The following is a 24,229-nucleotide window of genomic DNA, read 5'->3' on the forward strand; positions in this document are numbered from 1 at the left end:
GCTGAATTGAGGTTCCACAAAAATATAAGATCGTCGTCATTCCCTGCGGATTGATCATTTAAAGGCCTGTAGCCCTTCTCGAAACCAGCTAGACATGTCCTGACTCCGAAGCGTAATCCTTGATGGACATGCGCGCACTGCAGATTTCCAGGAACAGGTCGACGGATCCAGCTGGGCGACGCGCTATTGCCTGAAGATCTTTTCGATCATCCATGCATTGTCTTTCCCGACCCGAAATTATTTCGCATCCTGGAAAATGCAGTAGGATGCGTCGTACGAATGCCCTAATGCCAGTCTTTTCCTTCTTTCTCATATAAGTTGGTGATGCCCTTGCTATTGCGTCTTCTGATCTGTCTCACCTGTCTCTCTTTTTCGTCCGTTCCGTTGTGCTTTTTGTAAGCACGTTCATTCGTTTCACAACCATGCGTTTCCTTACTCCACTCCTTTTCCTGTGCAGCAGCACTTCTGTACTCGCACAACAATATGCAGGCGATGTGATCAGCGCATATTTGCCAACTATTAACAACGCAGAGGTCGCGTTCTTCAAGATTGATGATCCCAGTGGCAAGAACGATGCACTCACTTTGATCAACTATTACTCTCATGGTACTGATGGAAATCGTATTGTTGAAAGCAAGATTCAGAGAGCCGTGATCGTCATTCACGGTCTCTTGAGAGACCCTTGGAACTATGAGAACGACGTGTGTATCTCAGTGCCGATTGACTTAACACGGACTGACAAGATTGACAGATGCTCAATGCTCTTGCGATGGTCCAAGACACCAACATCAATCGTGACTCTGTGGCTGTCATGGCGCCATACTTCCCCAGTGGCGCCGACAAGGGATTCGCCTACCCGTGGACTGATGGCCAGAAGGCAGGCCGTGGATCTACAACGAATGCACTTGTCTGGTCTGGTTCTCAATGGTCTGCTGGTGCCAACAACCAATATCCTCACAACAGCAGAAACACATCGAGTTACTACGTTCTCGATGAGCTGATCCACTACTTTGACAACAAGACGCTCTTCCCCAATATGAAGCAGATCGTCCTTGCTGGACACTCAATGGGCGGTCAGATGTTGCAGCGCTATGCCGCAATCGGTGATCAGCTCGAGACTGAGTCGCCCGTTGTCTTGTGGATTGCCAACGGAGATTCTTGGGCATGGCTCAGCGAATACCGCCCTCTGAACGTGCCCAACTGCTCGATCTACAACGACTACCGTGAAGGCTTCGCCAATTTTGTTGAATACGGTATGACTTATGGTGCCAACTTGGTCGCTCAGGGTCTCGATGCTATCAGAGCAAACTTCAACAGCAAGCAGATCGCTTGGGCTCGTGCTCTGCAAGACTTTGGTAACCATGCTTCGAGCTGCGCACCCGAAACCACTGGCCAAGACAGAAACGAGCGTTTCTTCTACTTTATCAAATGGTTCCAGCCTAGCTGCCCTGATCCATCCGGCACCAACTGCGATACCGTCGACCTTGTTGATGCTCCTCACGACAACGGCCAGATGTTCCACTCTGCAGCAGGTCTTGCTCGTCTCTTTGAGGACAATTTCTACGGCAACAAGAGCCGTGCCTACGACTTTGGTTACCCTCGCAAGCAACAGGGCGACGACCCCTTCCCTGACCCTAGCCAGGCCGGCACTTCCGGCGTAACCAACTACAACACCTATGCCGGCGGTTTGACCTACCAAGGCTGCTGGACCAACCAAGCCCCAACGACACCAGAGGCACTGTCAACTCTTCTGTACGATAACTCCAACAACACAATTGAAGGGTGCACCTCTAGCTGTGTAAACTTGGGTTACAAGGTCGCTGGCATGTCCGATGCAACCAAGTGTTGGTGCGGCAACGAGATGAGCTCTGCATCTGCCACTCTCACTGTTGATATGCAGTGCAAGTCTCCATGCCCTGGAAACACTGCCGAGATATGTGGTGGCATCAACCGCCTTTCTATCTTCTCTGCTGGCTATCCTACTTTCTATTAATTCTAATATGTATTGATATATGATATAGACTAGATCCAAGTGTCACAAACGATTCTTGAAGAACCAGGAATATGGCTTTCGATATATTTGTAAATGCAGCTAATCAGATGTAACTAACATAGTAAGGCAGGCGCGAATAATATGTATAAAGAAGCAAGCGCAATATTGAAGGTGCTTATTAACACTTCCTTGAACGAAATAGATCCGGTAGTTTTTAGAGTTATAAGTTATTGCCGCCGCTACCATCGCCTAGGTTTGCGCTATTGTGCATCCAGGGCATCAAAGAAACTCTTACACAATGGCATCCGTCTCATAGTATGGATTGTTAGGATCGAAAGGAAACTTTCTAACCACAACATCACCCTTGTAACCCCAAAGATCCACTTCCACGGGGCTGTATTCAACAGCACAACTACCTTGTTCTTGCCCAAAAGTCTCTACAGCACTGACGTTGCCGCCTCCATAGTCGATACGGACTTGGTTGACAGTCTGTCGACTTGGGTCACCATCAAGATAGTTCAGAGGTGAGAAGGAAAGACCTGCATGGGCTGTCGAGAAGACTGTGTTGGGTAGATCGCCAGTATGAGGGATGTGATGCATACCCAGATTCAGCCAAAGGACGAGGTCAGTTTGAGTAAGATTCTCGCCATTGAAGAAGGCATCGAAATTGATGGGTGGGTTGTGCACATCTTGATTGTTGTAGGCGTGGGCGGCTCGAGGTTCCGTGTCATGTTGCTTGGTAACCTGAATGTCGTGGTTTGCCCAGCGGGCTGCATTGGCCAAGTTGCTCGAGTCTTCGACTGTGAGGTGGATAGCTCCCAGAGAAGGAGAGATGCGGTAACCTCGATACTCTCCGTACTTATTTACTGCATCTTTATTGATCACGCTGTACTGAGTTGCGCTATTGGGCCCCCAGAACAGGCGACTGGACTCCTCTGTTTCAATGTAGGACTTTTCAAGTTTCATCGTGTTACGTGCTTTGCCCTTCGACCAGGGATAAGTCGCCGAGACGGGTACCTGGTTTACCACAGCGACCGTATTGTTGATGCCTTGGATATCGAAGTCTGCTTTGAAGTTCAAGACATGATCGTGCATACTGCCCGAGAGGTTGTCATGGATCTTATAGCCATACTCTTCGTTGTTGGCGTAGTAAGCGCTCTGTATGTATCCTGAAGCACGAACTTCGACGTTGATGCTACCGTCTGCATCAAAGTTAGCTTTTCTATCTGAAGCTGCGTATATAAACAGAAGCATACCCATATAGAAGGAATACGAGAACATGTAGTCGTAGTTACCAACGGTGCTGACAGACCTGATGGTGAAATAGGTGTTCTTCGTAACACTGACATAATTTGAGGTGCTGTGTCGTTGTAAAGGATAATCGGCAGTGTACTCAAAGAGGCACAGACTGTTCAGGTGCGTGTGCGTCGTCTCCGACACATAAAAAGAGGTGTTAAGGTAAGTGGCATATGCCGGACAGTCATAGCCTTTGACAAGTTCGAAGGCGTAAGGACCAAATCCATAATAACTGTCCAGATAGGCAGTGCCGCTTTGGAGAGGGTCTTGTCCAGCATAGTGAGCTAGTGCTTCTTGAAGACCTAGTTCGTACAAAACTCTTTCGCCTTTATAGCGAATGTCCCATAGACTGAGGCCGGTGTCTCGCTGGTAGCCAACAAAGAAGGAAAAGTCCATCCACTGAATCCACTTGCTCTCAGCATCGACTGCGAATCTAGCACCACTCGGTGTGATAGACGCAGGTGGGGAAGCGGTGTCCAGTGGGAGTACAGGTCCAATCTGGTCAGTCCGAGCCCAGTCACCCTCGACATTGGCCCCCAGCTTGGCAAATCCAGGTGTATAATATGCAGATCTAAACGCTTCAGTAGTTTCGTAGAACAAACCGTTATAATACCAGCCTTCAAATTTCCACTGACTGGGATCACGACCAGTCACATCACTTCTAAAGTAGAGACCAAGCGGCAGAAGTGTCTGAGTGTCAAAGTTGTCGACCGTGTTAGACCAGAATGCATCCCATCGAACGACGCGTCCGTCATCTTGCCAAAGAGGGTCAATGCCCCAAATAGACAACGTGTCATTATCAAGGCCAAGAGCTGTTCCTCCCCAAAGGTCGAGTGTGATATCTGAGATGGTAGCACTGATCTTGTATATCCATCGGGAGTAGAGTGTATCATCAGCATCAGCGTCAAGATTACGTACACGACCAGCTGTTTTGCGAGTGTAAGGATATTGTAGAGACTCCCACCCAGTTGTGCCGTTCTTGATACCATAAGGTTCGATTGGACCGACCAGAATATCCTCGTAGTAGGGTTCCTCACAAGCTCGATGGTCCAGCACAACATGAGCATAACGGTCGGGGATCGGTCCTGCATTGTCGAGATAGTTCAAGACGTCTGTCTTGTTTGGGTGCATTAGCTCGACCAAAAGACTTGAACATGGTTAGCAATAAAAACAGGCTATGGCTCGACTGGCGTACATGGTGTTGTCCCATTCTCCAGCTTCATCGCTGACGGTGAGATTGAACTCTGGCTGAGCGAACAACCACTGGGTTACAGAAGCGGCTTCAACATCCGTCAAGCCTCCCCAGACATTGACCTTAGGGGCCAAAATTTGGGTATAGTTGTTCTCCGAACACGAGGTGACAGGTGGATGTGCTGAAGTCCCGTTCGACCAGCGTTTTCCAATTTTCGACGCAGCTTTCCTTGCCCTGCTCTGACGGACCCATGCGGCCTTTGGATCGGGGTTTGGAGCCGACAAGACGTCGTTGGCGTGGAGAACGAAACCAACGAGCAGAAGACTCGAAGAAAACTTCATGATGTATAGATGATCTTGCAAAGACTTGCAATCATGACACCTACCTCTCTACTTTATACTTGACATTGTCGTGCTGCTCTTATCTCTTGCCCAGCCTCTCCATCTTGGCCAGGAGCGGTATGCATCACCTTAGCCCAGATGCCATACAGGAACGGACGCCGTCCGCATGGAGCTGCTGTATTGAGGTGTCTATCGGAGTGGCTACTGCGAGACGTCGCCTATCTGTCGCCTATCTCTGGCCTGCAGATAGGCCTGTGTTGAAGGACCTTCGTAGCCATTAATAAAGTGGCAGAAGCTCGCAGTCGACATCCTTGGCATCAAGGATATCCGTCCAGGTCGTACTCGGTGGATAAGACATGTCAACACAACCGTGTCGGGGCAACACAGAGTATGCTGTTGAGATGCGCTGCAACCGGATTATGCCCGGATAACGGAGAATTGATGGCCGGAGGCTGAGAACGAAGGCAGCTGAAGTCCTAGGAGCCGGCGCAAGAAGTTGCAGATCGGTACTGCAGTAAAAGCTGCCGCTCTTGACAGAGATAAGAGAGCTGAAGTGGCAGGGTCAACAGTGATGGACCAGCATGGTTTTTTTGGAAACAAATTGAAAATCGCGACAGGTCTGGGAGATCAGTGTTGCATAGGGCATGTCAAGCCTGTGACCGGCGCACAACGAGCATAGCACAAAAGAACGCTGCGAGGGAGCAGGAACCAGAGCGGAACCTTGTAGTAAGTGGCGCATGCTGTGTGGATATGTGGCCTCTTTAGCGTGGTCCAAAGGGGTCACTCTTAGCCCGATTCGCTCTAGGCGTAGGGGTCTGGAAGGGGATCAGGAAGTCCGGGGCTCTAGCCTCTGGTGGCAGCTGCCGCGGCATGACAGATGCGCGCGTCAACATGTTGCAGCAAAGGCAGGAACACAAGCAAGATCAGGAAGACAACGAGGTGAAGTCTGCAATAGTCAGATCAGACTCGCTGATAGAAAAATCGAATCAAATTAAATCGATGCTCGTGGCGGCAGGGATTGGCAGGATTGATTGACAGGGCTCTTTGGTTGACCCTTGTGCTTGGGTTGATGCCAAATAAAGAGGACGGAAACGAGGTGGACCTGCAAGTGGACAATGGAGTCGCTTTGCTTGTTCTTGCTCGTGATGTCGTTTTGCAGCTTGTCGTAAATGCACCTTTTTGGTTTGCTTCTGGAGCGCCGTAATCGCCACGGATTTTTTACCTACTTGGCCTTGTGCTCCCTTCTCCTCTCCGACCCCCGTCTATCCGTTGGTCCTACTACACGTCGTCCAGTGTCGCATATGCAGCTGCCCAGTCCACACTCCTCCGTGTCTCTATCGCCATGCCACTATGGCCCTTTGGAAGGCAGAAGCGACGACGTCTGAGCGCATCGACCGCCGTAACAACAACGTCGACAACATCTCCAACTGCTGCGACCACGCCAGCACAAACAGCACCAACGCCTACAACAACAGCACGCCAACTACCACAACAGCAACAGCAACAACAGACTCAGGCCCGCCCTGCAGATGTTTCAGATATTCCGGCACAGGCCATCGCTCGCCCGCCCAATGACAGCTCCACCCACATAATTACCCCAAACGTCCTCGAGCGTCAGGGAAGCGTGCAGCATGATTTAACGGCCCTTCCTGAATTATCCGAACTCGAGCAGAGCCCCCATCTCAGGCCTGCAAATGTCATCAAGCCCGTCCACCCCTACACCCTCGACCGCCCGTCCTCTGCCCGCTCACGCTCCCACACCCTGGCCCATCCTGTGTCGCATGACAAGCAAGCCCCAGCTCGCCGTCTCTCAAACAAGAGAACAAAGGACCAGGCTCTGCGCGAAGAAGAGATTCGTCAAATGAGTGCTCCCATGCAGATTCCAAAGAGACCAGCTGCCAATTCTGGTCACGACCTGCTCCGCCGCGACAGCAAAAAGGCTCGCAGGACCCTGACCAAACGCCCCGCTGACGACTCCCGTTCCTCCAATGTCTCTCTACCGCTGCCGGAATCCATTTACTCCAACAGGTCGCACATGTCTGAGCAGCGCGCTTGGGAGATTGGCGGCATGTCTATCCTCAACCCACGCCCTACCGTCCGTGTCTCGGGTACCTTTACTAGTCCACCCTCGCCATTTGGAAAACGTCCAGACAAGATGGGCAAGCTGCCGGAGCTTGCTCGTGCATCAAGTGGAAGGAAGGATCGAAGGAAGGTCGCTGATCTGGCTGACGACCTCAATTCTACCGAGCTGCGTATTCTAATGGAGCGTGACCAGCGAAGAAAGGAGCAAAAGGCCTTGGAGCAACATGAGCGTCTTGATCGCAAGTTGCGCAGGCGGGCAGAAAAACAGCGTGAAGAAGACGAACGTAGAGCTCGTGATGCTCGCTTGACAGCAACTCCCCCCACCGCCATTCATCCTGCCTTCCGCGAACAACAGCCTGATGCTGAATTCATCACATCCACCTCGCTCAGAAAGCAGGGCAAACAGCCAGTTCCTGAGATGCAAGAGACTCCCATCAAGGGAGGCACCTATCTACGATACCCGCCACGCGAAGACATACCTCAAAATCCATTCGTGGACCCAGAGCCTGAGAATCCCTTCACTGCTGCAGGCGCAGAATGGTCCCCCGTCCACACTCCGTTGGACGAGCCAGTCTTGCAAACTGCGAGAGCCGTCAGATTATCTGCCGGTCACATGTCCCCTCCTGCTTCTCCAATTCCAATTGTCCAACGCGAAATCCAGCCGTCACCAGTCTTGCCTGAAGCTTCTTATCCTCAATCGCAGAGAACTTCTAGTCACCCCGCCAGCTCTTTCGAGTCAAGTCGACGCAGACCGTCTGAGAGTGGCAGTCGACGTGTAGGACCCAGCGCCTGGACAAACATCTTCCGTCGGGGTCTTAGTTCAAATCGCACGTCAGAGGACAAGCCACCATCCGAATTTTCCTTTGTCAATACCTCACGAGAATCCATGTCTAAGCAGCCTATACCAGCTCACCTGGTAGGACCGCCCTCATCACGTCAAGCTGGCGTTCCCACTCGCACTCAGAGCAAGTTCCGCGAGGACCTTCCTGAACTACCAATCTCTCCTCCAGCATCTCGCGTCCAGTCGCCTGAGCTGAGCGTGATCACAGCTGGAGTTGTGGCAGCAAGACGTGCCCAACGTACTGCTGATACGCAGATGAAGATGGCAGATCAGCCGGGCCTGATCCGAAATGACTCACCCGCCATTGTTGAAGATGAAGAATCAACAATTTTGTCTCAATCATACGGCTCAGTCGACTCCGAGGGCAGCTGGATCAGCGGACGTTTAGGAAAACGCACATCTCATACATCACATCCTCACAGTAGCTTGGGCTCGCTTAGAAAGGCGAAGCCCGAGTTCAGTGGAAGCTTCGATCGACTTCCCGTTCCGGAACATGAATTTTTCGCTGCCTTGACCCCAGAGAATGGCAGTCGTCGTGCGTCAGCAGAACACGCGATCGAAACAACACCGACAGCAGAGCCTTCCCCTGAAGAGGCTGCACCACTCAGACAGGCAACAGCACGTCGTAGACCGACGGTTGTACACAATGATCCCCGCTTCAAGTCTCGCGAAGGGCTCCTTACAGAATATCAAGCAGCAGAGCCAGTGACTCCATCTCGCGAAGGCAGTCTGAGTGGCGAGTCGATTGAACACTCGCCGGTGGAGTTGCACAAAGCGCAGAGCGTCAACTATGGTCGGATGCACGGCCACGGCAAAACTCTCAGCGCAGGTAGCGCCAAAATGCTCGAAATCGCGCCGAAAAGAAGCAAGAGTGTCTCGACCCTTCTTGGTCAAGGCAGTCCTCGCTCGTCGCCTCGAATCGCGCAAGAATAAGAGGCTTTCCTCTCACACCATCCTTTAGACCATCTCATTTGTTTTTGGAACGCCAGATGATGATGATACATGGCATCAATTTGCGTTGTTTGTTGCAGTTTTCGTCTTATGACTCCCATTCACAGTTTGGAGATGTTTTGATACCCTATTTGAATTGCTGGCATGAATTTAAGAGCAATGGTTTTGGCTCTATGCATGGTTCGAGAGCAGATTTGTCGCAGCTAAGGCTATGGTGGAAGGCTAGCAGCGACTTGTACAGTACAGTAGATGTTACAGAAGAGATACAGCGTGGAGACAACTACAAAAAGCCATGATTTCGTTTGTTCAAAAGGATTAGAGCTTCACACTGGGTTCCCAATGACAATGCGTTTGACTGCTTGCAGCATTCTTTGTCATGCTTCTAGCAGTTGGTGGAAAGTTGCAAAGATGATCAAGCAAGATTAGTGAGGCTGTTCGATTACAAAAAGCACGAGGTACTAGAAGTATCGCGAAGCTGATTAGTGATGGACTGTGTGAGCAGGATTGCACCACCAGATGGTCGTAATCAGCAGTTTGATCTGGAGCGCGAAGATGACGCACGCGCCACTTCTTGGCACAGAGGGCGGCGGAGGGGCTTGCTTACATATCAAGCATGCCATTGTTAAAGGATACCTATCTTGCACCACAAGTTCACAACAAGTTGCTATATGTCCCTTGCTTCGAGTATCCGCCGCAACCTTCTTCGCACCACCGCAAGAAACACTTCGACCTTTACCGTCGCCAGAACTTCAACCAGACCCGCTGCTCTTTCGCAACATCTCCTCAAACCCGCTTTCTTCAAGCCCGCCGCAACCAGATCTTTCACCGCTTCAATGGCTTCTTCCGGTGTCCACAACCTCCAGGCGTGAGTAGCCTCTCTTCGTCGCTGTCCAGCTTTGGTTCTGTGACGGGCTGCGCATATGGCCATGCTGCAGCCTCATGCGCCCGGCCATGCAAACGAAGCTTGGGACAAAATCAGCGAAGCTGTACATTCAAGAGCCGCGACTAACAAACACAACAGTAAGGCCGACTTCGATGCCGCTCGCGCTGAGACCGGCACCTTGATGGTCGTCGACTTCTTCGCCACCTGGTGCGGTCCCTGCAAGGCCATCGCCCCTCAGGTCGTCAAGTGAGTCCTGCCGCAAAACCACCCCGCTTTCTTTGTCGAACAACGAGCTAATAGCACCAGGATGTCCTCGACCTACCCCAGCGCCCGCTTCTACAAGATCGACGTCGACGAGGTCCCCGAGGTCGCCCAGGAGCTCAGCATTCGCGCCATGCCCACTTTCGTCCTCTTCAAGGACGGCCAGGAGGTCGCTACCGTTGTTGGTGCCAACCCCACTGCTCTCGAGGCCGCCATCAAGCAGCACGTGTAGATTTGTTCTCTCTTCATGAAACTTTCATCCTTATAGCCTAATGAGAAACAAATTACACGCATGATTCTTTTGTTTTCCTTTTTTCTTCTCTTTTCTCTTGTCTACACGCTCAGGTCATATCGTTACTGGGCCTGTCATTGCACCATTTTCTGTTTCGGTAAAACAAGAGCGTTGGCTTGATTTCTTTGTCTCTGCTTTTGACTGTCACAGCGGTGCTGATCATAGACGAGCAATACAATCTACTGCGTTATATGGTATCTTCCAAAATCTAACGCTCTTGTTTGTGGCATCATCCTCTGCTGCTACAAGCATAGGGTAAGCTCAATCACTCTTCCACTTGCACGATTATGAAGGACAAGCCACAAGGCAAGCTAGAACGGCATCCACAAAGGTTGTGAGGTTGATTTTGGAACAATAGACAGCTACGGTATATTTTTTGGTATATCTCGTCATACATGCTTGTGCCCTTCTTTTGGCGTCACCTTATAAAGTCCCGGTTTGGTTGCTGGCAGTCTTCAGTCAAGACCAGTCGTTCCTGGCTATCTGGTCTGCTGGCATCCTCTCTTCGCCTTCTTGCTGTCAACACTGCCATTGCGATTTGCGTCGTTGAAACGCTGCCCACATGCGAAAGTGCGTCCCTAGTCATTGCCGCAGGAAAGATTGAAATGAGTGCCTTCCACCGGTACACTGCACTCAATCCCGCCATTTCTGAGTTTAGTCGCACAATCATTTAGTGCCAACTTCCAATCCACCTCGGCCTGGTCCATGGCGTGGATACTTGGCATGTCGTCAATACCAATATCTACGGTTTTCAACTTTGGAAAATCTTTGAACTCTTCGGCCAGCACACGAAGATGTTTCGCAAATCGCTTGTCTGCCATGTGCAAATAGAGGTCATCGATCGAAGTGGGTAATAATGCGATAAAAGAGGGCTCCGTATCTGATGTTGGAGGGAATAGAAATTCCATATTGATTTCTATCGTCCTGAGACGAGTGAAAGATCGAAGGTCGAATGTCTCTGCTCGTGTTGTGCCATTGTATCCGGGAGATGGTTTTGGCATGTATATTTGTAGTTCTTCCAAGGTGTCGGAGCTTGAGACGAGGCACTTGATCAGCGCGTCCATATTCAGCCCTATGCTCGTCTCGTCCAGGTTAGGCGAGCGTTTGATGCGGAGAGATCTCAGACTTCCACAGGAGTTGATGATGGACTGCATATGTATGTCAAGGATGATGCAATCCTTAAGTATTAAGTTGCGAATGTTTTGTAGCGGCAAGCGGAATGGAGTCACTCCCTCTAGAATCAGAGGAACATGGACGCCGTAGAGGCAAAGAGATTCGAGAGATGGAAGACACGCGATATCTCTGAGGAAGCCTATGGTCCAGTGCTTCGCACCTTCAAGGGTCAACATGCTCAGCCGGGCAAAGAAAGGCAGCTTGAGAGCGGAAGACACTTTCGGAGCCTTGAAAACCAAGACTTGCTTGTCATCCTCGGTTTGTGTCTCTTTAATCCATGATTCTGGGTCCTCTATACTTTTGCAAAGTAGACCTACGAACCGTCCGTAGTTTCTCCGCGAAGCATATATATCAAGGTTGCCAATGTTCGGAAGTAGCGCGAGTAATAATGCGACCTCTGCATCTTGATGAACCCTATGCCCACGTAGACCATCTTTCCAGTCACTTTGCCACTCGAGGTTGCGCTGCGATCCGGACTTGTTGTGAGGCAAAGTGCAAAGGTTCCGGACAGCTTCGGCAAACAAGACAGCATATGGCTTGATATCCGGGTAGTCTATGCAGTCTGCCAACCTCAAGTATTCAACCTTTGCGGCTAGATCTGGCCTGTGGATCAAAGTCCGCAGATATAATTGGAGCCTTGTGCATTCACCTGCTTCGCTACTTCTGCGTCGACTGTCATCTTCTTTGTCCTCGATGTACGCTCGATACAACAGAGGCTCAGCGAATGCGCGAAAGGCCCTGTTTACATGACACGCCGACGCGAGCGTGGCGGAGATTTGTCTGTAGTCTTCGAAGTCCTTTTTATGCGTGAAGGTGGCCAGATCCGGTAGACTCTCTAGAATGTACAAGTATATCTCGTCAGGTAATGGAATCATTATTGGTATGATGGTATCATGTTGTCGAGAATGAAGTGTGTGAAGAGATGATGATATTTTCCAGGGATGAATTTGATATTTTCCACGTGACTTGCATTCGATTCACTTCACGTTGTAGGGTCAAAACAACACTCAAACACTCTCGAGAACTGTCTCGATAAATTCAAATTCAACACAGAGTCGCTCAATCTCAAAATGACAAGAGTCGAACGTGTTGTTATGCGATATAGATGGAATGGACGAATGGGGAAATGGCAAGCGCAAGGTGGATCTGTGCCAACCAACGTCAATCCGCAGCACAAGCACGCCATCACCGAACTTGTTCAACCAATATCGCGGCTAAATTGCAGGAACACATAACCGACCTTGTCATGTCGACCAATCGTGCCTACTCTGCCTCAGGCGTTTGACTCACATACTTTTCATTTCCTCCGTAGCTGTTCAAGGAAGCCACGTTTGTCAGAAAACCATAACTCAATCAACTCACCATGTCAGCCGAGCTTACCTTGGAGTCGAGACTGCCTCTGCCATCGAGTGACGCTCAAATACCCGTCCTTGGTCTCGGAGTTTGTGTGTCGTCCAGATGTGAAGAATCCGTCCTGTCTGCACTCAAGCAGGGATATCGCAGTGTCGATACTGCCCAGATCTACTACAATGAACGCGAGACTGGCAGTGCCGTAAACAAATTCTTGTCCCAGAACCCTTCAGTCAAGCGTTCGGATATCTTCGTATGCTCCAAGCTATGGGAGGTAGACCTCTCGAGATCTGATATGCCAACCTCATTTGACGAGCTGTGCAATGCTGGACCATGGCCATTGAACAGTCTCGAAGCCGGCCACACCACATACTCAAAGGAAGCAGCACTCGAAGGCATCAACAAGAGTCTCAAAACCTCTGGACTTGACTACCTCGACCTCTACCTCCTTCATAACCCTCGTCCTGGTGCTAAAGCACGCCATCAAGCCTGGCTCGGACTCCAAGAGGCACTCAAATCTGGCAAGACAAAGGCCATTGGTGTCAGCAACTGGTCTCCCAAGCATATTGAGAATCTTATGGCACACTCTGATGTCGATGTCTTGCCCGCTGTGAACCAGATTGAATTTCATCCTTGGAACCAACAGCGCGTAATCACGGACTACTGCCGCTCGAAAGGCATCGTGGTGACAGCATACTCGCCATTGACCCAGGGAAAGCGTCTCGGTGACCCTGTTATCAAGAAGATCGCTGAAAAGCATGGCAAGACTGCTGCTCAGATTGTTCTGCGTTGGTGTTTGCAAATGGGCATCTCCATCATTCCCAAGAGTGACCGTGATGCCCGCATTGCTGAAAATTCGGACGTCTTCGGCTGGTCACTTGATAGTGAGGACATGTCTGAGATTGAGAAGTTGGATGAGGGACAGAAGGGCAATATTGGGGAGTGGGATCCATTCGCCTATGAGTGAGCAGTCTCATTCAACCGCGTGAGGTATGCGCGGGAAAATCAAAAGTCCCAACATAAATATAATTCAGTTCTCTACACAGGCTTTGCAATTGGTTGATGACCACGTGTTTCTACAGTGATTAAGGTGCATCGGATAGTGTGAATTTGAGAGATTGAATTTCCTCAATCACATGTCAACTATGGCAGGTATTTATGTATATTCATTTCGACGAGCGTTCATCGTCATTAATGAAGATATCAGTACTGGAATCTGAAGTCCAGTCTCTTGTTGCCATCCTTCTCTCTCTCCGTTTGGTCAGACTGGTAAGCCAGCTGCTCCTCCTTGCTCATCTGAGACCACTCCTTCTCCTTGCGGCGATTCAGATATCGCAGATACTCGCGCTGCACAACGAAAGTGACAAGCGACAATGCGCAGATGGAGACGAGTACCTTGTTGCCGCGATAGTAGTAAGGACTGTCGTCCTTGCGGTATATTTGAGAGCTGATTACCGAGCCGATTTGCACAATAACGTTGTATGTGGCAGCGGAAATGGCACGTTTCTTGACGTCGAAAGTGTTTTCACTGATCCATGCTACAACGATGGGATGGAAGTAGGGATATCCACTAATCAGTGTTGAGATGGAGAAGCGGCCCCAATTGTAGCCGCCAGAGGGTAGAGCGAGCAGGGCGATGAGCAATGGCATGATGAAGAACTCGCCAAAGATGCAGTGCCATGTACGTTCGAGGAAGTAGTTACTGCTGTATGCCAGAGCAAGCATCAGAATGATTTGCAGAACAGCAGAAGGGATGGTGAGCATATTCGAGTCGAAGGTCGAGAAACCAAGACGTTTTAGCGTTAGGGAGAGGTAGCCAGAGACGGGCGCTGCGGGAATATATGCAATAAGGCCAATGAGGTATAGACCCCATGTTGAGCTATCCTTCCAGGTGTTGATGATGTCGCGCATGGTAGCTGGTTCTTGGATCGCTGTCAATCCTTTGGCAGGATCGTCTCTGAGGATACGGTTGACGAGAATGGTTTCTTCACGCTCGTTGAACCATCCTTTACGCCACAACACACTCTTGGTTCGTGTAGGCGAGTAAGGCAGGTAAAAGTAGCTTACAAGACCAATGATGAAAGTCAATAAACCTTCAAGCAGGAACAACCAGACTGTAGAAAATTAGCTATGTCTCTCAAATGATCGAAGATCAACTTACACCATCCAGGACGACCATGGATACCGCGCATCTTCAAGATACCCGCTGCCAAAAGAGCAGAGATTACACGGGCGACATTGAGTGTTGACCAGAAACATGCCAATCGTACCGATAGTTCGGCGGATTTGTAGAAGTAAGACGCGAACAAGATCGTTCCTGGAATGAATCCACCCTCGAAGAGACCGATTAAAGCTCTTGTGATATAGAAGCCAGTCTTGTTGGTCATGAATGCTTGACCCCACGAGACAGTACCCCATCCCATCATCATCAAGGGCAAAATTTGCTTGAAGCCAAAGCGTTTGATCAAGAGTTGAACTGGAAACTCTGCCGCAAGGAAGCAGAGAAGCTGCACTGTGGTACCCTAGAAGGTGTGAGTATGTGCGGTCCTGGACTTTCAAAAAGTGCCTTACATTGTTGTAGTCATTGGTGTTCAGACCCAGATCCGGTAGCATGTTATCCGTCAAAGCGTTCGAAATATTGCCTCGATCAAGCTGCAGCCCAAAGAACATCAGGCAGATCCAAGAAAGAAGATAAAAATCAACTTTCCGCACAACCCGAGCCTCTTCCTCCGAAGACCACTCTGCTAGAGGGTCCCAGCTGTGTGCGCCCTCGTAAGACTCATGTGGACGGAGATCAATGTGATCCCTGCCTACCTGAACGCTAGGCTTCAGGTCCGTTTCCTCAGTGAAAGCAGGATAGAGAGCCGGCTTGATAGCAGTGTCGTCCATTGCGGCAACGAGAAATCACAATTGGCGGCTCAAGAGGACTGTAACCTACTAGTCTTAGGGTGCAAGTACACTCTTTATACAATAAAGTTGCATCAAGCATCAGGTACGGCCTCGACCGGCCTAACGAAATGCCTGACTTGAATCACGTAAGTTCGTAAACGAGACGACCGGGCGGGTCCAACGCGAGAAACTGCACTCCGCCACTCCAGAAAAGCAACTGGATCTCGCTTCTCAGAGCATTTGCAGCTGTTCGGCAATGCTCATGAGTAAATCGTGGCGCGGTTGGTGGATTTCGTGAGGGGAAATGGTATGGCTTGGCGCTTTGTCGTGCTCCTTCCTACTGATGTCGCCATCGACCAGTCAGGCAGGATCATCGCAAACATGCTACTTCCTCCAATGAACAGGAGCGCACGAGTTCCAAGATCAGGGCATCGTAGATTGTCGCTTGTCTTGCTCGTTTCCGGTCACATACCAAGATGTTCCGCAATCACACGCTGCGCTACCGGCTATTGTATGCTATCCACGAGTGGGGCAGCATTACCCGGAATATTTCTTACCCTTCCAGGTGATGGTCTCCGTTCGCAGCATCCGAGCATAGACTTGTTTGTAGCTATAAAAGCTTCCCGGTTAATCTTGTTTGGCTTGAATCCATCCATTTTTTGCAGGAACGCCTCTTGTGAACCAATCAACAACAGAAGATCATAGAACATGCCTGGCAACATCATTCCAGAGCTGGCTGACGTGTCGTCGCCGAGTGAGGCTCGCACCCGTCTCGCAAAGCCTTTGGAATACAGCGGTCTATTGGATTCATACCAGAGCTCGGATTTGACTCCTGTGATTGGTCGTGAATACTATGGGCTCCAAGTGGCAGACGTGCTTGCTGCAAAGAACAGTGATGCTTTAATCCGAGACATTGCTGTTACTGGTCAGTCTATACCCATACAACACATGAACACGCCGCGTTCTGACACCTCGGAAAAGTCTCTCAGCGTGGTGTAGTCTTCTTGCGTAGCCAGGATGTTACGCCGCAGCAGATGCAAGCATTCATGGAACGTCTGACAACTCTATCAGGTTGTGTGAGTATCAATCTCGGGTTCCATGGGTGCCTTGACTAATTGTAGTGAAGCCTGAATCATCTGGCCTTCACGTCCACCCTTTGACCGAAGAGGGCAGTGAGTTGGGCGACCAGATCAGCGTGATCAGCTCGGAGAAGCAGAAGAAGGGCGGTGGTCTCACCCATCAGCTCAGTGATACTACCCGCTTTGCTAGTGCCGGATGGCACTCAGACATTACCTTTGAGCCAGTGCCCTCAGACTATGCTATGCTCAAGATCCACACGCTACCACAGACCGGCGGCGATGTAAGTTAGAAGGTTCTTTCATGATGACATGAGCTGACGAATATTCCCAGACACTTTGGGCGTCAGGCTATGAGGTCTACGATCGCCTCTCGCCTGCTTTGGCACAGTTCCTCGAGGGACTCACAGCAACCCATGAGGCAAAATTCTTCCATGAAGAAGCTGCAAGGCTCGGCAACCCACTTCGCACAACGATCCGAGGCTCTCCTCTCAACCAAGGACCATCGTTGGAGGCTGTACATCCCATCATTCGAACCAACCCAGTGACAGGATGGAAGAGCGTCTACGTGAATCGTGGCTTCACGCGTCGTATCAATGGCGTTACCAAAGACGAATCTGACATGTTGCTCCAGTATCTTTTCAACGTAAGTCGATGATACAACTATACGCTTGTGAGTTAGCTTTGCTGATAAGACCAGCTTGTAACGCAAAACCACGATGCACAAGTCCGTTTCAAGTGGAACAAGAATGATCTTGCGATTTGGGATAACAGATCTACCTGGCACACAGCAACGTACGATTACGAAGCTGCAAGAGCGGGTGACCGTGTTTGCTCGTTGGGCGAGAAGCCGTTCCTTGACCCTGCTTCAAGTAGTAGAAGAGATGCGCTGCGCTTTTCGTAGATGTGATCAGTACCGAGTGATGACTTTGATGTAATTGAGCCGTATGATTGAATAGATATCGTCGGTCTGCACTTGTTGGTGCTGTGTTGTCATGCACCTACCTCAGTAGCCGAGAGAAACGTTGTCATTGGAATCAACTCTTCGTATCGAGTTTGTAACGCCGTCTGTGAACATCGAATTGTTTTTACTAGATGATGAATGCTTGTATGTCGAAGAGTTGAGATGGTGCGGCGAAAGTCTGGGGTTGTCGGCAAACTCGTGTCATTGACTTCATTTTCCGCTTTGTCTCCGTGGCACGGTTTCCCGAAAGCTTTGCCATTATTTTCGAAGGACACAGTCGGAAAACCTCCTTCCGCGCCCTGCCGACGACAAGTGAGTCAACGCTTCCTGCATTTCAACCTCAGTATATAAATGCAACATCTTGCTGATCATTGAACATCAACATCTGAGCTGGGCAAACAAATCTAGGCTTCAATGCATGTTTTGTGACGGCGAACGACATTCTTGGAATCTAGCTTCACGAAGCTTCACGACTATGGATTTGCGAACTACCCATGGATGGACATGTGACATCGGCTGTGTTGCTGCTGGTACAGCGGAGATCACGAGCGAGTACCTTTAACCTCATCTAGACAGCCGCTGGGACTGGACTCGATACAAAGGACTAGAACTCAGGAACCAAACACTGGAAAATGAAAGTTGCATGAAGAACGTTGAAATTATTGTCTCATTATCTATGGACAGGAAAGTGAGGGGATATATTTTCATCAATGACATAACCAAGAGCGACTGACTCGTTCAAGCAATCCAGAACCAGATCTTCTCAATGAAGTTTTTGGGCTTCTGCTCGGGCCAGTACTCGGCATCCATAGCGGCCTTGCCGGTCCAGATATCAGCCTGAGCAGGCTTGACGAAGGGCTCACGCTTGAAGACCTTCCAGAAGAGGTAGAGGGCGATGTAGATGGGGATACCAATGTAAGCAGTGATGAAATCGTCGATCGACCAGCGCCCTTTGGTGAAAACGGCAAATCCATTGAAAAGAAGGATCATGCAGAAGTAGGCCAGGGAGGCGTATGCAGTGTATGGCTGCCACTTGCTCTTGAAAACGAGGCTGTTGCGGTCAACACCTTGGGCGACCAGGGCTTTGCGGAACTGGATGTATGCGATCAAGATGCTGATCCAGGTGATAAGATTCGCAATTGAGCACAAATTTTGGAACCAGTTGAATACTGTGCTAGCTCCAGAGCTGACACTCATGTAGGTGAGCAGAGAAATCGATGCGGTGAGCAGAACGGCGTAATATGGCACACCGCTCTTGGAACACTTGAGGAAGACCTTGGGGGCTTGGCCGTTCTGAGCCAGAGCAAACAGGTAACGTGAACCGCTGAACAAGAAGGCGTTGGCTGACGACGAAGCAGAAGTCAAGATGACGGCGTTGATGATGGAAGGCAGGGCGGGGATACCAGCAGACTGGATAGCGATGACCCAAGGAGAGGACTTTGCTCCGACTCCGCCAGCAGTAAGCTGAGGGTTGTTCGACTTCACAGTAACACCGATAGCGAGAGAACCGAGAACGTAGAAGAAAAGGATACGCCAGAAGACACGACGGACGGCCTTGGGAATGTTCTTTCTTGGGTTCTCGGCCTCACCAGCAGCGACGGCGACCATCTCAACACCACCGTACGAGAAAGTAGCGTTGATCAGAGTAGCGAAGAGACCGAGGAAGCGACCAGTGTCACCCTTGGCAATGTACTCCTTCATACCACCAGCATCAGGGACAACCCAGTAGCGGAAACCAAGACGACCCTGCTTAGGAGCACCACCGAGGTCGATGACAAGGGCGACAAGCAACAGACCAACAATTGTAACGATTTTCACCGATGCAAAAATGAATTCAGCTTCTCCGTAAATGGAGACGGCGAAGATGTTCAGAGCGAGAACGACGACGATGATGATGGTGATCCAAGCGGCTTGGTTGATGGTATCGTTCCAGTACCCGATGACGACAGCTGCGGCCGAGATTTCAGCACACAGGGTGATGGCAGAGTTGTACCAGTTGTTCCATCCGACAGCAAAGCCCATAGCAGGATCACAGTATCTGGCACAGTATTGGGGAATGGCACCAGGCAAAGGCAACCAGGTGGCCATCTCACCAAGACACTGCATCATACCCCAGATGGCAATACCAGTAAAGGTGTAACCAAGGAGAACCGAAAGAGGACCAGAGTGAGCAAAGGCCTTGCCGATACCGAGGAACAGTCCAGTACCGATGGTTCCACCGAGGGCGATGAACTGGATGTGACGCGACTTCAGACCACGAGAGACGTAACCAAGCTGCTCGGCAGTCTCGATATCGCCGTAGAGGTCGGCAGCCTCACCAACGGCTGTTGAGCCACGGCGAGGTACCTTCTCGTCCGAGGTGGCATCGCCGGACTCGACGATGTATGCAGGCTTCTCGGAAGACATTTTTCTTGAGACTCTCTAAGAACGAATGAAGAGAGAAGAATGAGAGGTAGGTAAAGGGTGGAGAGTCGATGCTCTCAGGTCCCTTGTAGGTAAAGAAGGACGAGGGGAAAATCCAACGATTGCTGATGAGAAACAGAAACGCCATTGAGGAGGAAGTAGACATGCTCTTATATGTGTAGATGGGTGGCACTCATTGAGGGCTCGCGTGCTCGCCTCCACATGTTGTTCTCGGCGCTGTCCCCAAACTCTACCGGCCCTGGGTCTCGACTCAAACTCAAAACACTCTAGCTACTTCTTGGCCGCAACATGATTGATAGTGGTACTAACAACAGACCACTCAGAGCGCGCCATTCAATCTTTGCTTATTGTTGGTATCAAGGATCTTGGTCCGCTGACTGGAAATTGGCTTATCGTCGCTGTCATGATTTTGGTTATGCTTTCTTGACAGCGTCGCCTCTACCGCAGTGGAAGAATTCTAGAAAACTGCCCAGGCACACACACATCCGAATATCACGATTTTTCATCTATGTTTTCGACGATCCGGTAGTCGCGACCGTCTTGCTAGGACGAGATTCTGGATGGCCTGCGAGTGGAGCCCATCTAGGAGATCAGGCCGACCCCATCTGAGCGTCCACGAGAACCCCCGGATAACGAGCAATCCATTACCTTCGCATTTCACGATTCGAAGGGGTAATGAAAACTCGACTTTGTTGGCTCGTGCTGTCACGCTATCCCAAATTCCCAAATTGTCGTCCGATGCGGTCTTGGTTGTAAAAGGTACTTTTGTGGAAGTCCGTTGTTCCCTTTTACCTTTTTAGTTTTTTGTGGCTTGTTCGAGGGCTTGTCCGAGTATCGCGCAAGCCACAAGCACGCGAAGCTCGCTTGGCCAGCCAATTGTCTTGTGCAGCACGCTGTAAGCTTCGCACGGCAGCGTCGAAGTCGCATCTTGTTTTGCTGAAATGTTTAACCACAGATATTACTGTACCTTGAGACTTGCGACTTTGTCATGGATCAAATGTTCAGCAGCACATGGTATTCTGTCGTTGACTTTTGTGGGTGAGTGACTCGGTGCTTCTGGCGTCATTCACAATGGACCATTTCGGCCACTCCGTTGAACCATGCAATACATATGCAGTAACCGTACCAAAAGGACAGCCGTTCGAAGGCAACGACGAGCGCTTGAGCGTGAACCCGCCTTATCGTTCTCGCGAGTCAACCCGGCGCCAATTCAGCACGATGGAGTCTCACCCTTTTAGTTGTGGCAATAATTAACGAAGGATGTGTCCCTGTGTCAGGGCTCATGAGATCGATCCTCCCTATCTTACAGCCAAGACAACTGCGACCAAACTTGCACGTATGCGACTTACGTCGACTAAATTCAAGCGATAAGAGCTCTAGATGTGGCGGTCGGATCGATCCTCTTTCTCAACAGAATAACACATTTCTACCTCTTTGCAACCCTTCTCCTGGACTGAGGAACATGCTCTCACCGTCTCCCTACCATCCTCGTGACAGCTTGCCGACGATGTGATGTCGTCGTTGATGAGCTAGCGACCCCAGGAATCAAGGCATGTCGAAACTCAATGTTCAACCCCGCTCGAGTGACACATAAAATCTCCCATATACGATACTCTGACACATCTTTTTCTTTCTCCTCATTCTCCCCATGGGGACAACATCGTGTAGGAATCGGCAGGATCAACAAGCGGCTGGCTCTTGTCATTGCAGCATGCGATCGGCGACAGATGAAGAACGGTGGAATGTCGACGTCAACAGGGCTGTGTAGACTGAGCCCATCTATACAGCGTGCTACCACGCGCGAGACACGCTCGCGCCGTGCGAAAACCGGTCGCGCGCATTGACGGCAACGATCTCCGACACCGGGATGCAAGACGACGCCGGGAACAGACGATGGCGGTAACAGAAGGAAGCTGGCAGAAAGCCGAAGTCCGCCGTAGGTCTTCCGACCGCAGCAGCAAAGCCACATCGTTTGACTTCTACCCATCGTCCGAGGATGATTGCGACCAGAGAAACTGAGTTGTCCTAAACGATCAAGCTCAAGGGTGTAGGTTGACGCGTCGTACCACTGTTCCTGGACAAGCGCCCTGAGGACATTCAGAAAAGAGTCGGTGTAAGAAATAGACGTCCGCACTCAGGAAATAGCATGTCTGTGTTGAAAGTTGATAGACCTTCGCACCCAGGAGGTGTACGTCTCTTTGGACCATCTCATGATTCATAAAAGAACTTGTGCAGTCCGATAGTCGAAGTTCATAAACTTCCGCACTCGGGAGATAGCACTTCTGTACTCAAATTTTGATAGCCTGCAGCAAGGGCTATCGAACGAGCATATCTCAGTGGACCATCTCCCGACCTACAAAAGTATCGTGCATTTTGGTAGGCGAAAATAAACGAGGTGCGCACTTGCAAACGTATGCTGCGGTACGAATTTCAATTCTGGCAAAACCTCTATATGAAGGACTAGCAAAAGCGCACAATCGAAGGAAATCAAGATCACATTTGAAGTTAAATTTTCAAAATTGCGTGTTCAATCGGTTGCCAGAGTGCATCTTGCTTCAGCAGCGAACATCGCTCCTTCCTCATAGAAAACAAGTGGTAAGCAACCAAGCTTCGTCAAACATTTCAACCTTCATCATTCATCTACGAATCGCGGGCACCACTTTGCATCTCTTTCATCCTTACCATCTCGATCACTTTATCTCTTCATCATGAGCGGCAGCACTGGAGGGATTGTGACAATGACCGCAAACCATCTTGATGGGGCACCCGTACCTCCTCCTCCGATCACCCAGAAGCTCTTCATCGAACTCCATCCCACCGTCATTGAGAAAGACAACTCTATCCATCCCGAGCATGGTGTTATTCACTACCCATTCTGGTTTGGAGGATTGGCAAGCTGTGTTTCAAGTGTTTGCACACAGCCTCTAGGAGTCGGTAAGCATTCTTGCATGAGATTACGAGCTGGGCCGAGCCTGACACAATTACAGCAGGAGTAAGATTTTGTAGCATGCAGCGCCGCATAAATTATGCTCACACAATGTAGCTCCGTTTGCAGACACTCCATCACGATGCACCTCAGCTGGGCATGCTCCAAATCTGGCACCAAGTGTGGCTGCATGAACGTTTCCTCGGACTGTAGAAAGGCGTGAGTGGACTTTCTCTATTGAACGCAGCCGTTACTGAGATCTTGTAGTTGAGCGCATCACTCACACGAACTTTCTTCTACTCGGGCGTCCGCTTCGGCATGTACGAGAAGCTCAAGGAGCTGGGGAGCACTTCCACTCATGCACCATCTGGTCTCGCCCTCGCTATGATGGCTGCATCCTCGGGCTTTACCGGCAGCGTGTGCAGCAACTTCGCCGATGTGGTGTGCCTTCGCATGCAGGCCGATCCTGGGTTACCACCGGAGCTGCGTCGTAATTACAAGAACATTGCCGATGGTCTACAAAAGATGGTGCGTACAGAAGGATGGAACAGCATCTGGACTGGTGTTTGGCTTGGAGCAGGCAGGGCAGCGATTGGTACTGCTACTCAACTGGCTGGATACGACATCATCAAACGTGAATTGATGAAGAGAACCTTAATGGGCGACAATGTACCCACCCATATCACGGCCAGTTGCTTGGCAGGCTTTTTGTCCACCTTCATCTGCAGTCCTCTGGACGTTTTCAAGGCCCGGTTTATGACTCGAAAATCTTCAGCTCACAGTATGGCCGTCATGCTTGAGCGTACCTTCAAGAATGAAGGCTATACTTGGATGTTCAAAGGTCTCACACCTGCCTTGATCAGCAGGGCACCTTCTACCATCATCACTTTTGTCACTCTTGAGCAGTTGAGAAGAGTCTATCGCCACATGCACGGTTTGCAGGAATAGATGCATGATGCATACTAAGAAGCGCTTGTTTGACCTGAGCAATGACTTGGACCGAGAATCAAAGCTATCTTGGTGACCTAAATACCTTTGTTCACACAGCTCCTGATATCGATTCCATTCAGCCTTTTCGTGAAATGTTCCCAACGACTAATCATAGCTTGGTGTGTTGGTGCATAGTTGCAAAGAATTGTACAAGAATAACAGCTCAATGAAGCGATGATCTGTGGTATGCCCATTTCAAGGAAGGGAAGCGAACTATGGGACATTCTCAAAAGTCAGATCGCCACACACTCTCTTTGACCCTTGGCTTAGGATAGTTGACATTTCTGGGCTGTGAACAGAACGAT

At 50.1% G+C, this 24,229-nt stretch overlaps 10 protein-coding genes across 10 annotated transcripts; 6 read left to right on the forward strand and 4 right to left on the reverse strand.

Moving 5' to 3' along the window:
* Positions 1-422: 422 nt before the first annotated feature.
* Positions 423-1,993, forward strand: M437DRAFT_53087 (WSC-domain-containing protein; the record flags this gene model as incomplete). The annotated part of the gene is made up of 2 exons (XM_041022470.1): positions 423-701; positions 752-1,993. 2 exons carry the CDS (start codon positions 423-425, stop codon positions 1,991-1,993), a joined length of 1,521 nt encoding a protein of 506 aa, XP_040877916.1.
* Positions 1,994-2,284: 291 nt separating this feature from the next.
* On the reverse strand, positions 2,285-4,822 carry M437DRAFT_76860 (putative membrane copper amine oxidase; the record flags this gene model as incomplete). Its single annotated transcript, XM_041026697.1, has 3 exons — positions 2,285-3,195; positions 3,250-4,436; positions 4,485-4,822. 3 exons carry the CDS (start codon positions 4,820-4,822, stop codon positions 2,285-2,287), a joined length of 2,436 nt encoding a protein of 811 aa, XP_040877917.1.
* Positions 4,823-6,164: 1,342 nt separating this feature from the next.
* M437DRAFT_76861 (uncharacterized protein) lies at positions 6,165-8,678 on the forward strand (the record flags this gene model as incomplete). The annotated part of the gene is made up of 1 exon (XM_041026698.1): positions 6,165-8,678. One exon carries the CDS (start codon positions 6,165-6,167, stop codon positions 8,676-8,678), a length of 2,514 nt encoding a protein of 837 aa, XP_040877918.1.
* An 851-nt stretch (positions 8,679-9,529) lies between these two features.
* Positions 9,530-10,072, forward strand: M437DRAFT_76862 (thioredoxin; the record flags this gene model as incomplete). The annotated part of the gene is made up of 3 exons (XM_041026699.1): positions 9,530-9,561; positions 9,718-9,825; positions 9,886-10,072. 3 exons carry the CDS (start codon positions 9,530-9,532, stop codon positions 10,070-10,072), a joined length of 327 nt encoding a protein of 108 aa, XP_040877919.1.
* A 638-nt stretch (positions 10,073-10,710) lies between these two features.
* On the reverse strand, positions 10,711-12,180 carry M437DRAFT_53236 (uncharacterized protein; the record flags this gene model as incomplete). Its single annotated transcript, XM_041022492.1, has 1 exon — positions 10,711-12,180. One exon carries the CDS (start codon positions 12,178-12,180, stop codon positions 10,711-10,713), a length of 1,470 nt encoding a protein of 489 aa, XP_040877920.1.
* A 488-nt stretch (positions 12,181-12,668) lies between these two features.
* On the forward strand, positions 12,669-13,622 carry M437DRAFT_76864 (Aldo/keto reductase; the record flags this gene model as incomplete). The annotated part of the gene is made up of 1 exon (XM_041026700.1): positions 12,669-13,622. One exon carries the CDS (start codon positions 12,669-12,671, stop codon positions 13,620-13,622), a length of 954 nt encoding a protein of 317 aa, XP_040877921.1.
* Positions 13,623-13,858: 236 nt separating this feature from the next.
* M437DRAFT_86207 (MFS general substrate transporter) lies at positions 13,859-15,544 on the reverse strand (the record flags this gene model as incomplete). The annotated part of the gene is made up of 3 exons (XM_041028418.1): positions 13,859-14,769; positions 14,817-15,177; positions 15,227-15,544. The coding sequence occupies 3 exons, from the start codon at positions 15,542-15,544 to the stop codon at positions 13,859-13,861; spliced, it is 1,590 nt and encodes a 529-aa protein (XP_040877922.1).
* Positions 15,545-16,252: 708 nt separating this feature from the next.
* M437DRAFT_53061 (putative TfdA family taurine dioxygenase) lies at positions 16,253-17,524 on the forward strand (the record flags this gene model as incomplete). The annotated part of the gene is made up of 5 exons (XM_041022468.1): positions 16,253-16,469; positions 16,526-16,620; positions 16,671-16,904; positions 16,955-17,266; positions 17,321-17,524. The coding sequence occupies 5 exons, from the start codon at positions 16,253-16,255 to the stop codon at positions 17,522-17,524; spliced, it is 1,062 nt and encodes a 353-aa protein (XP_040877923.1).
* A 798-nt stretch (positions 17,525-18,322) lies between these two features.
* Positions 18,323-19,990, reverse strand: M437DRAFT_53011 (uncharacterized protein; the record flags this gene model as incomplete). The annotated part of the gene is made up of 1 exon (XM_041022458.1): positions 18,323-19,990. The coding sequence occupies one exon, from the start codon at positions 19,988-19,990 to the stop codon at positions 18,323-18,325; it is 1,668 nt and encodes a 555-aa protein (XP_040877924.1).
* A 2,726-nt stretch (positions 19,991-22,716) lies between these two features.
* On the forward strand, positions 22,717-23,882 carry M437DRAFT_86210 (mitochondrial carrier; the record flags this gene model as incomplete). The annotated part of the gene is made up of 2 exons (XM_041028419.1): positions 22,717-22,938; positions 23,202-23,882. 2 exons carry the CDS (start codon positions 22,717-22,719, stop codon positions 23,880-23,882), a joined length of 903 nt encoding a protein of 300 aa, XP_040877925.1.
* Positions 23,883-24,229: the final 347 nt, after the last annotated feature.

Source organism: Aureobasidium melanogenum (assembly GCF_000721775.1).
Source record: "Aureobasidium melanogenum CBS 110374 unplaced genomic scaffold scaffold_17, whole genome shotgun sequence".
Taxonomy (NCBI): Eukaryota; Fungi; Ascomycota; class Dothideomycetes; order Dothideales; family Saccotheciaceae; genus Aureobasidium; species Aureobasidium melanogenum.